Source organism: Pteropus alecto, unplaced genomic scaffold (genome assembly GCF_000325575.1).
Source record: "Pteropus alecto unplaced genomic scaffold, ASM32557v1 scaffold398, whole genome shotgun sequence".
Classification (NCBI taxonomy): domain Eukaryota; kingdom Metazoa; phylum Chordata; class Mammalia; order Chiroptera; family Pteropodidae; genus Pteropus; species Pteropus alecto.
In genome coordinates this window covers 3,946,929-3,958,911 of record NW_006442497.1, presented here as the reverse complement: position 1 = coordinate 3,958,911, position 11,983 = coordinate 3,946,929, and the positions used below count along the sequence as shown (strand labels likewise).

General features: G+C 45.8%; 1 protein-coding gene, 1 non-coding gene and 1 pseudogene across 3 annotated transcripts in view; 1 reads left to right on the top strand and 2 right to left on the bottom strand.

Annotated features, from left to right (window-relative positions):
- Positions 1-538, bottom strand: part of LOC107196423 — a 1,604-nt pseudogene extending 1,066 nt beyond the window's left edge.
- Positions 539-8,396: 7,858 nt separating this feature from the next.
- Positions 8,397-11,983, top strand: part of HES7 (hes family bHLH transcription factor 7) — a 6,136-nt gene continuing 2,549 nt past the window's right edge. The window contains exons 1-2 of one of the 2 annotated variants that reach the window (XM_025040192.1): positions 8,397-8,878; positions 9,966-10,034. Coding sequence is in view for 1 of the 2 variants with exons in the window: in XM_015597383.2 (XP_015452869.1) it covers positions 9,502-9,564; positions 9,966-10,034 (132 nt within the window). In the remaining variant the exon portion in view is untranslated. Of the gene's footprint in view, positions 8,879-9,081; positions 9,565-9,965; positions 10,035-11,983 lie in introns of those variants that run through there. The other variant, XM_015597383.2, reaches the window with a different exon arrangement.
- On the bottom strand, positions 9,247-9,317 carry TRNAG-GCC. The gene has a single exon. It is a non-coding gene; the product is annotated as a tRNA-Gly (tRNA).

The following is an 11,983-nucleotide window of genomic DNA, read 5'->3' as shown; positions in this document are numbered from 1 at the left end:
TTTTCCAGAAACAAATACTATCCAAAATTTTCTGATATCCTAGTTTTTAACTGTTGTGGCTTGTAGAATCAAAGCAGCTGAATTTGATACAAGCTCAATGTCGTTTCCTTCAAGAATTAACTCATCTTTTTGGGCTCGAAATACTGAACAAGCGATACCTGACCTCATCCGAACCCTGAGGATGTATTTTTCACCCAAGAAATTTCAAATTTCAAAAAGAGAATCATTCTCCTGAAAAACAATGAGAAATGAGCATACACAGACCTCATCTTGTAACGGAATCCCAATGGAACACCCTTGATCATGTTCTGTACACGACTACAGATAGTGAGAACAGTAGCCAGTTCCTTTCTAGTTCCCCATTTGTCATCCTGGAGCCTCTTCTGTTTCTTTCCAAGGAGACTGAGTTCTACAATGGTGTGATTGAAGTCCCTCTGCAGGGTACCCTGGGGCCCTTCATAATTACTGTGTGTCCCTTCAACGTGATATCCACATTTGCTGGAATGTCGACAGTCTGATTGCTGAGAATTGTCTTCATTCTTGCAGTAGATGCAGCAAAGAGCCCTTGCTTAAGGCTTGTAACTGCCAATTTGAATTCTTAACTTCACCTCACTCGGGTGATTCCTCAGTGCTGTTTGACTACCATATTACATTTCCTTAATCCATTGGCCTGCAGTTCTTCTATACTATTTCATTCCTTCTCCTTTCTTTACCTCAAACCACAAATCCCTGTGTTCTCCATCAGCTTTACTTCATTTCACAGAGAATAAGGCATTCTGAAGAGATTTTTCCATTGATATCCACACTTACACCTACCCACCAACCTACCTACCTACCTACCTGTCTGTGTCCACATACTCATCCTTTCCCTCATTGCTGTAGATGAACCCTCCCACCTAAAGCCTACACTTACTAGAGCTCCCATTCCCTCAGGCAGCCCATGAGAGCTCAAGGACATTGTTCTCGTTCCCATACCATCAAAATTTCCCCCTCTAACTGGATTATTCCCACCAGCCAACAAACATTCTGAAATGCATTCCAATTTAGAACAATCAAAACAACAAAAGCTATCTTGACCCCATGCCCCCCTCCAGTTACCATTCCATTTCTCTGTTTTCCTCTTCTGCAAAACAAGTTATACCCACTAACTCCAATTCCATCTTCCCATTCTCCTTTGAACCTTCTCTAATCAGGTGCCATGACATTGCTAAATTCATTGATCACTACTTAGCTGCAGTTGCTTACTCTCCCCTCTTAGAAACACTTTGCTCGCCTTCTAGGACACCACACTCTTTTGATACTTCTATGTCATTAGCAGTTCATTCACAGACTCCTTTGCTGGCTCATCGTCTTCTGGATCTCACTGCGGGAGAGTTTTCAAGGCTCAATTTTCCAAATTCTTCTCTATCTGTACTCCTTTAGTTATTTCTAGTCTCAGGGCTTTATATATCAACGAATAATATATTAATACATCCCAAATTTTCATCTCCAGCTCCAGAACTCTTCCCTGAATTATAGATGCTTATATCCTATTGCCTACATGTCATTTCCACTTGGATATTTAATAGGCAATCACAAACTTAAAATGTCCATACCAAACTCCTGGTTCTTCCCAGAACCTGCTTCACCTATAATTCTTCTATCTCAGTTAATGGAAATTCTATTTTTTCAGTTGGTCCTAAAAACCCTAGGACAATCTTTGATTCATCTCTCATGCAGTACACATTGAACCAGTCTGCAATTTCTTATTTAAAATATGTAAAAAAAAAAAAAAAAAAATTGACTACTTGTCACTATTTCACCATTTCACCCTGGTCCAAGCCACCCTTATTTTTCACACAGATAATTGCAATAGCCCCTAAATTATTTCCTTGCTTCTGCTCTTGTTCCTTGTTTCCTTACAGTCTACTCTGAACACACTGGGCAAAGTGATCCTTTTAAAAAATAAATCAGACTATGTCATTCCTCTACTCTTTCAATGGAGTATCAATATGAATTCTTGGTTTTTAATGTGTATAGATATAGAAATAAATGTATGCACATACACAACGTATACACATACATATACTTTCTAGGTATGATACACAAGTCATGATAAGTACACCAAGTGTCCAGATCTTAGTTACTAAATATCATTTCCTGCTAAAATGAACCAGGGCTCCTTGGAAATAAGGCTAATTCCAGGGCTACAGCTGGGGAATTACAAAATGCTCTTGAAACATTTTGTTGCATTAGAAAGTAAAGAGGTGATCAAAGAATATTGGGTATATATCAAAAAGAAACAGTAACTAGAGGCTGCGGCCAGCCAAAAGGGTTCTCATTGGCTAAATCTGGGACAATTTGAGCATTAAATAAATAATGATCGTGGTGGATTATAACTCATTGAATCAAGTAAGAATCCAAAGTTCAAATCAGTATAAATAAATGAGAGGAAAAGCAAAAGCTCTGTTTATAGTAAACTGCCAACTAATAAATATAGGAGTATTGCAGTTAAAAATCATCAATGGACACTAAACTAATGGGTAAATTTTTGATGAGATAGTAAAGAATCTCAAAGTATCTTCTCACAAATTATTAATTATTGCTAAGAGGAAATAATAACTTTACAGTGGAGAACTCTGGTGGACACCATTTTAACCATGTCATCAAAGTCAATATCTCAATATTGGGACAAATTGACATGGGTCTTCTGATGTGATGCAATGAGAAGGACACATCACTTCTGTGGTGACATTCCTTACAAAAATGCATAACCTGAATAATTTGATTCTACCCATAGAGAAACATCTGACAATCCAAACTGAAGGACGTTCTACAAAATAACGATCCTGAACTCTTCAAAACTGTGAAGATCAAGAACAACAAAGATTCTTCCAGATTAGAATTTAATAACTAAACTATCAATTAAATTAAGGAAAGACATTTTTCAGACATACGATGTTAAAAAAGAAAACAAAAAAAACCCCCATCCATTCCTTCTCAAAGCAGACTAGAGATTGCACTGCACCAAAACAGAGGAAGTAAGCCAAGAGGACATGAATGACAAGAAACCCAGGGTCCAACACAAAAAAGACCTGAAGGGAATTCTCAAGATGATGATGAAGTCCCAGGAGCTGTGTAGCAAAGACGGCGAAACCAGTCCAGGTTGGAGGAGTAAGAGTGCTCCAGAAGGAAGACTCTTTAAAAAAATTTTTTTTAAAGCTGAAATTGATGGATTACATGACCCGTTTGCTCACACTGGAGAGTTTAAATTGAGTTTGGGTAAAGAATTAATAATACATCATAGAAAACTTAAACCAAAAAATAAAGCAATTATTAACTCTAAAAAAAATAAAACTGCACAATAAAGGTGACTCAAATTTAAAAATATTTACCTTACCATAATAATAAAACACTAAATGTTTGTTTAACTAAAAATTACAGAACACCTGAAACAAATACAATATTATATATTAGCTATATTTTAATAAAAATATTTTTAAAAATTACAATTACAGAACTGGAAGAATGAAGGAGAAATAAAAACACCTGTGAACAGAGGTCTGGAGGAACAGAGTAGAAAGCCAGTAAAAGTGTCTGAACTGGGGGAAAGGAGATCAAGTAGACATGTATGTTATTCAGAAGTATGAAGTATAGATGTAAATGGTAGAACGAACAACTATGAGCTGTCAAGTAGCCACTGAGAAGTAGGAATCAGGGTTGTGGAATGGGAAGACAACTAGAAAAAACCTAGGAAAACTAAGTAGAAGCAATATGGAAAAAGAAAAAGAATCAGAAGCGACATTTTCAATAAGGGCAAAAGTGGGTGTGGAGTCGAAAAATGGCAAAATAGGAGATGAAGCACAATGGAAGGCTGGGAAGTCATGAGATAATGGACCCATCTCCAGAATTTGGACATCCTAGAAAGCATGCATAATCAGTTCACACATGAGCCAAGTAAATACTAATCTTTTTCTATTTTTCACAGCCACTGTCTTTGCCCCACCCCCACTAACTCCTTTCCAAGCTCTCAAAGCACCCTGTTTTGTTATTTCACTTAGACCTAAGTTTATAGAATACCTTCGCATGTTCCAAATTTACTCACTTGCTAATCAATATTCTACTGTTCTAAAGTAAATAATTTCTCCTTGTTTGAAGAAAATCATCTGATTAAAATAATACTCTTTAAATGCTAAAAAATAAAAAAAAAAATTAAAAAGATTTTTCCAGATTAAATGAGGCTAAAGAGACATAAAAATTATATGCAACATGTGATCCTGGATTGGGAATAAAGACCTATAAAGGACATCATTGAAACATTTGAGGAAATTTGAATATGGACTAGGGATTAAATAATAATTAAAATATTAATTTTAATATCCTGATATTGATAATTGTACTATTATGTATCATTATGCTACAAATGTCCTTGTGCTTAGGAAATACATACTGAGTAACTAGGAGCAGAAGGGCCTGATGTTCCCAAATGGCAAATGTAAACAATTAATGGACTTGGGGGGGAAAGTATGCAGTTCCTTGTATTATTCTTGTAACTTCCCTGAAAGTGTGAAAAAATTAAAAGTGCCGAAAACTAAAATGAAAGAGCAAAGGGAAAAAAAAATCTTCCAATGGCTTCTCATCTCACTCAAAAATGAGTGAATCCTGACAAAGTCCTTGCAGTGGACTAGGTGGTCCTACATTTTCAAGCTCCAATCTCACCTCCTACAACTCCTGTGCTGGCTACCTCCACCCCAGCACTGCCCACTCAAGCTCTTGCTGCTCTTTTCCTCAGACAGGCCAGGCATGTTGCCCCTCAGGGCCTTTCTTCCAGTTAGTCCCTCTGCCTGGAGTGTTCTTCCTCCAGGCTTCCCTGTAGCTTGCACCATCACTTCTTACATTTCACCTTCTTAATGAGTCCTTCCCTAATCATACCATCTAAAATTACAGTTCCCACTTTCCACTTCCCTGCTTCACATTTCTCCATAACATTTATCATCATTTAACAAATGATAAGTTTTGTATAATGTTCATTTGACTGTTTTTCCCACAAGAAGTGTATGATTTATAAGGGCAAGAAATATTGTCTGTTTTGTTTTGGGATATACAGAGGACTTTTACCTGATTCTTCCCTTGGCCCAGGGGTCTGGTCTTCCTACTTCCCAACCCCCAAACCCCCAGGATCCAACCCTCCAGGCACTTCCCCTACCCAGGACCCAGGGGGTCCCAGTAAACCGCCTTCCCTTTGAAGAACAAAGAGGGAGGAGTTGAGCCTTGGAACCCAAGCTTGGGGAGACATCACAGCAGGGGAGAGGAAGCTCAGACAACTGGACCAGCTGTGTTGTCTCAGTTCCTTCCCAGCCCCCCGCCTCCCTAAGGGCTCCGCACGTGTGGGACACGAGTTCCCGTCCCTCGAGCCCAGACACAGCCTAGTGTTGAGAGCATGGCTAGGAAGAGGCTGGAAACCCAGACTTTCATACACACACTATGTAGGCAGACATGCACACAGGTCCACACTGACACAGAGGCATGCCAACCACACAGAGACCCGATCTGATACCCCAGAAACGCTGGGGGAGGGGGATGTTCTCACAATCACATCTGCACAAAAGCAGTGGCTGGAGAAAATCACCCAGCCTAACAACTGGTCTCAGGTTTAGGAAGTATTTTTTAAGAAAATAATACAAAATTAGGAACAGAAAGTAATATTTAGAGTGAAACAAGGGATCACAACAACTTACAAATCGAAAAAACTGGCAAATGCCACAAATGCCACAGAGTCCAGAAAAATAACTCATTTGTATTAACTGCCTGTGCACCTCTATAATATCTTTTACAAATTAGCCACTGGCTCTCTATATTTCAAATCTTGTTTCTCCTCTACTATCCATGTACTTACAGTGACAGGAGCCACTGGACACATTCATATCACATGTGCCCTCTGGCTTTGCACAAAGCTTGGTGAGTGGGCACCACATGATAGGAGTATTCCTGGAAGCCATTCCTACACTAAAATAGCTAGGCTAACTTAACCACTGGGAACTATATCAGCATATCCCATGAAGCCTTAAATTTTATGTCTCTCCAACTCACTTTCTCCATAACCAGATCTCCCAAAATGGTCACAACCACACCAACACCAGGGGGGAGGTATGACAGAGGGAAAGCAAAGTGGAAAGTGACTGCGGCCTTTACCATTTACAGTTAAAATATTTTACATTTGCAAATTTTACAGAAGCATATATGGCTGTGTGAAGGTGTTGCTAGGACCCTCCCAGGGGCCTAAGTGAGGAGTCCTGAAGCATGAACTTCATTAGCTTCATGGTGATTTGGCCTCTGAACTTGAAATGTTTTATCCCACATCTCAAATGGACTCTCAACCTGCCTAGAAATCCTATTCTCCTAGCCTAGGTTTGTTTTTCTACTCTCAGAAATGAACATTTCACACCTTCTTTCTCATACAATCTGTAGCTCTCTCCTCTCCAGCAATGAGCTTGATTTATTCTTTGAGAAAATGAAAGAAATCTAGACAATTTGCTTCATCCTTTCTCTAACCCAACTGGCCCACGTCCTCTGTCTCTCCCATCTCCCTATGCTTGAAGAGCCTTCCCTACAAGCTGAGATTGATTTCTCTACCTGGTGGAGGTGAAGTCTTCCCACTTCATTCCCGCCCTCCCCCAACCCCCCAGATTTTGAGGTCTTGGTTATTCCCATGAGCATCAAACCAGTTCTAGCACCCCTCATCTCTTGTGCTCCTACATGCCACATTGTTCTGCTCACCATTTATAGCAAAACCTGATGGAGTTGTCTATAAGCCACTGTCTGCATACATTCACATCCTATTTTAACCTCAACCCACTCAGTGAGACTGCACATAGTCCCTCCCCGCAACCCAGGTCATCTGCGACTTCCAAGATGCTAAACTGAATAGTTGCTTCTCTCTTCTTACTTGACCTCCCAGCAATTTCTCTAGAGCTTACTGCCCTTTCCTTCTTCATACACTCTCTTTTCTTGGTTTCCAGAACACCTCACTCCCCTGGCTTTTCTGCTACCTCTCTGATCACTCTAGATCCCTTTGACAATTTTTCCTTCTCAACTTGACCTTGTGTTAGGGTGCCCTAGGGCTCCTTGCTCAGTCTCTTTTCTCTCTATCCTCTCTCCCATCCTTAGTCTTATAGCATTAAACACCATCTATCTTTCAATGACTCCCCTATATTTACCCTCCAGCTCTGACCCTGGCCTACCTGGGTAAGATGTCTAAGGGAATCTCCACTAACCTGACTAAAGTATAATGCTTGATTGCTCTCCCCAAACCCTTTTTGTACCCTCCCCCTTTCCATCTCAAGAAAAGGCACCACCAACTCCTGGGTTACTTAAGCCAAAAACCTAGTTCACTTTCCCTCTCCACTTCAGTACAAGCTACCGTCATGTCTTGCCTAAATGACTACTCCAGCAAGCTAGATGATGTTCCTGCTTCCAACCTTCACACAGCAGCCAAAGTGTTAATTTAAAGCATAGGTTAGTGAACATAACTTTCCTATTAAAACTCTCCACTGGCTTCCAATTGCACTTAGACTAAAATCCAAACTCCTTCAGGAGCCTCAAAGGCCCGATGTGAAGGGCCATACCTGACTCTCCATTTTTATCTCTATCGCGCTCCAAATTCTCTGTCTAAGGGACACTGGCCCTCTTTCTGCAGCTCCCACCAGCAAAGCCTGTTCCTGCCTCAGAGCCTTTGCACTTGCTGTTCTTTTTGTTTGAACTCATGGCTGGCTGCTCTGGGCTGAAATATCACCTCCTGATAGAGGATGTCTCTGACAGGCCAGAGTAAAGTAACACTTCACTCTCAAGTCGTTGTGGTGCCGGGTTGTTCCTCACCTCGCCCCCCGTCTTATAACCGTTTGAACTTATATTATTTTCTGCTTTCTTAGTTATTGTGTCTCTCCCGCCCAAACCCAATGTACCCTCAAAGCCTAACCATACTGAGCACACAGGAGGCACTTTGTAAATATCCGCTGAGTGGATAAATACAGCGACTGTGCGCACAGATATACGGATGCCCAAATTGCTGTACATTTTCCTTCTGGAGGTAAACTGTTCCCGCTTAGAGGAGACAGCATTCCCAGTCATCGACACAATCGTGAGATAGGAAGGACCCAGACCTAGCCCAGGTGAAACAGACAGTCTGAAAGAGACAGGAGACAAAAATCAGAGATGCAGAAACACACCCAGGGCGACTTCTAGAGAGTGACCGAGGTAGATCAAGATATCAAGACCGAGACCCAGACGCAGCGAACCTAAGACCTGGGCCTGCAGAAGCCCGGACAGCAGCAAGAGACAGTGCCGTAAGGAGCGGGGCGAGGGAGGCCTAACGCGCCCCGTGGAAGACCGCTGAAAACCTGTGCGGCAAGCGGGGGAGCCCAGCTGCCCCCGACGCCGCTCACAAGTGGCCCCGGCAGCTGGTGGGTGCGCCCCGCCGCCCGCCGGCCGGACGCGTGCGGGATCAAAGCTGCCGGGAAGGGGCGGGCAGGGAGGTGACAGGAACCTGGAGATGTGAGCGAGCTTCCTAGGGGATGGGAGGAACGTGAGAGAGCAAAGTGCCGCGAGGCGACAGAGACCCAGAGAAATCCTAGAGACCTGTAGTCACCCAGAGACAACCAGAGACCGAGACACAGACGCAGAGAGAAACGGAGAGGCCGGAGAGATCTGGAGTCAGAGATACAGAGACTACAAAAGACCCAAAGAGACCAATGCAGAAGTTGCTAAGAGATCTGGAAAGAACATGAATGATACAGACACAGAGACACCAAGAGGAATGCAGAGACGCAGAAAGACCGCGAGACAGAAAAGGCCGAGGTCCCTGGACTTGGAAAAAGAAAGCGCGCTTCAGAGGGAATAAGAGGTAAGACAGAGAGCAAGGCAGAGAAATGGAAAGAAGAGCAAAGGAGTCAGAGCACTTGGGGCGGAGACCTAGCCCCGCCCCGCAGAGGGCCAAGAGGACCCCCGGGGTAGGAATCCGAGCGCGGTGTCCTTTCTCAGGGTCACGCCTGCGGAGGTGCGGGGCCGAGAGCAGAGGGCGGGGTGGGGAAGGCGGCAGGACTCCCAGGCTGGGAGGATGGGCTAGGGAGGATGTACGGACTTAAGGTCTCGATCCAAAGCCTCCAACTCTGCGATAGAGTAAAAAAGTTAAAAGTTAAATACCTCGTGGAAACGTTAAAGAGCTCAGATACTTCAAGAGACTCTTTTTGGGGGAATAAAAACGAAGCGTGTTGCATTGGCCGGGAATCGAACCCGGGCCTCCCGCGTGGCAGGCGAGAATTCTACCACTGAACCACCAATGCATGTGATAAATGGCGCCCGGTGACTCTACCAGAGCTTGTAAGAGGCTCAAGCCCCCACTGTCAAGCCGACTTTGTAGGCAAGAGGCCGGGCGAAGGAGTGGCCCCGAGTAGCTGAAGTGGGTGGAGCACCAAGGCATCCTTCCTCTATCTGGGATCCGGCCATCCGACCATAAAGTCGCCCCATATGGCAAGGGGCGGCCCCACACCCGGGTGCGAACAGCCCGGGGCCCCCAAGCCTCGCGTGCAGGTGAGAAAAACTCAGCCTGAGCCTAGGTTCCCAAGGGAGGGGGGCAGTGGGGGTTGCTGGGGCCACACATTTGCACTCCCATTTGGCCCAGATAGAGGGAGGTGGGATATGCTGAGGGCCCTGAACCCAAATGGGAGCACCCATCCGAAGGTCTGTGTCCCTTCGGGCTCGGGCCTTGGCAAGGCAGGCTTCGGGGCCGGGGGGTGTTGCGGGGAAGGGGAGAAAGAGAGAGAGAGAGAGGAGAGAAAGTGTGGAGGGGCACTGGGTAGGCCAGGAGTAACCCCATCCGTCTCCGACTCCGCACCTATCGTCGGACTCGTTCTGCAATCTTGTCTTTACGTCTTCTTGCCCCTGGTTCCCTTGCAGTACCACCTGCTAAATCTCTGATTTTATCTTCTCAGGCATTTTGTCCTGAAGTCTCCGAGTGTTCACGCATCATCCTGCAGAGAGGGTCATGGTCTTGGTTTGAGGTGGGTGTTTATCCGTTTTTGTCCCTTTAAGAAAACTTCCTGCTTCCTGCTCCTCTACAGTTACGAGGGATCTCTGGGAGCAAGCAAAGCGAGCACACTTGTGTCAGGTGTCCTGGCAGCCTGAATCTCCTATTGTTTTGATTCAAATACTTGTAAGTGAAAGATCTCTCCACCTCCTACCCGTGCTTCAAAGCTTTGCTTCCTCTTCCTTGAGGTTTCCCTCCCGCCCCCACCCCCACCAGTCCAGCCATCCTTCAGGATGATCCTTTTCCTGAGCACGTACTGTACTCTGATTCTATAATAACTGCTTGATAACACATCGTTTTTTCACTAGATCCTGCAGGGATGAGCTGAGCCTCTAGCGCAAATCTCAGTATAGACGGTACAAGCCTAGACCAGTGCCCAGTGATCACAAGCGCGAGTGACTAACGCTTCTCCGGCTCCTGGTGTGGACCGAGTCCCTTTCCTTGTTGGAGGAATTGAATGTAACTGCCTTAGATAGAACAGAGCTTCTCTTCTACCTCCAGACAGAGCCTCAGTTGAATCAGACAGTTTCACCTCGCTCACTCAGGTCGCTTTCTATCTCAAGTAGGAGGTGAACTTTGGGGGAAGAGGTATAAGCTCCAGCCTGGGGGCTAAGGGGTGCTAACTTTTATTTTATGGTGAGTGGGGTACAGTGACCTCCCAAGAAAGTTGCGATTGGGAGGCGGAGAATTCTGAACTTCACTCCTGAGTTCTGTCCCCAGATTCCTCAAACTCCCTCTCCCCCTCTAATAACCTCCTCCTTTCAACTGCGACCCGCCTCATTATACAGCCTTATGGTCCTTAAACCAGCTGGTGCTACACTGACCCCTCATTTCCCACACTCCCAGGCCAGTTCCACTCCTTCTCCTCCTCCTTGCGCTCCTCCCCTTTCCGGATGCCTCGTGCCCAGGGCCGCGCCGGGCGGGATCTGGGTGCCTAAGGGGGCGGGTCCGGGTCCCCCCATCACACCTAGGAGCCTGAGTGATATAAGGCACAACCCGAGCAGGAACTCGGTCTACACTAGGGTCCGGAGGAGCGATGGTCACTCGGGATCGAGCCGAGAATAGGGACGGCCCCAAGGTGAGAGGCGAGAGAAGAGGGAGCAGAGGTCCCTGGGCCTGGGAAGAGGCTGGAGACGCTGGGCTGGAAGGGGGAGAATTGAGTGGGGGACACAAGGAGCCAGGAGCTGGGGAGGAAGTTGCAAACTATGAAGAAGGGGACGGGGTCAGAGCAGGACCTGAGTGGGCGGCAGAAGTAGAGGTCTGGGGTTTGGGTAATGGGAGTTGGCACCTTGCGGCCTGGGGGGCATGGGAGGGGGCTGGAATTTGAGTGAAATAAGCAAGGGAAGAGCAGAGCTAAGGGAGGAGGGTGGAAACAAAAAGCGGAGACATGCATTAGCTCCACGCGGGCTGGCCCAATGGGCATTGGTTCCAGAGGCCTAAGACCGGGTGGAAGATTTTAGAACCAGTTGAGAACAGTGACAGCTTAGACGGGTTAGAGGGAGAAGAGGAGGCGCGGTCGCGCTGGGTATCTCCCTTTTTACACTCAGGGCCGCCAGCTCTGAGTCCGGCACCTTGCGGCCCACGTGTCTGGGCTCAAAGAGGGCCCCCAAAGTTCTCCACTGAGACAGAGAGTCTGCACGAGACGGAGACGTAGAGAGAAAAGAGATGGAGAAGGAGAGACACAGAGTGGGGAGGAGGGAGGACAAGACTGAGAGAGGAGAATGCAGAAGACCCGGGAGAGAGAGGAGGCGAGCTACAGAAATTGACCCTAGGGGCACTGGGAGGGGGAGCGGAGAGGGATCGAATGGGCTCGGCCCTAGGCTCTCAGGGGTCCTGGGAAGGGGTGGAGGCGGGCCTATCCCAGCGGCGGGATCCTGATGCTCGCGCGGCCGCGCTGAGTCTTGGTCCGGTCGGCCCGCTCTT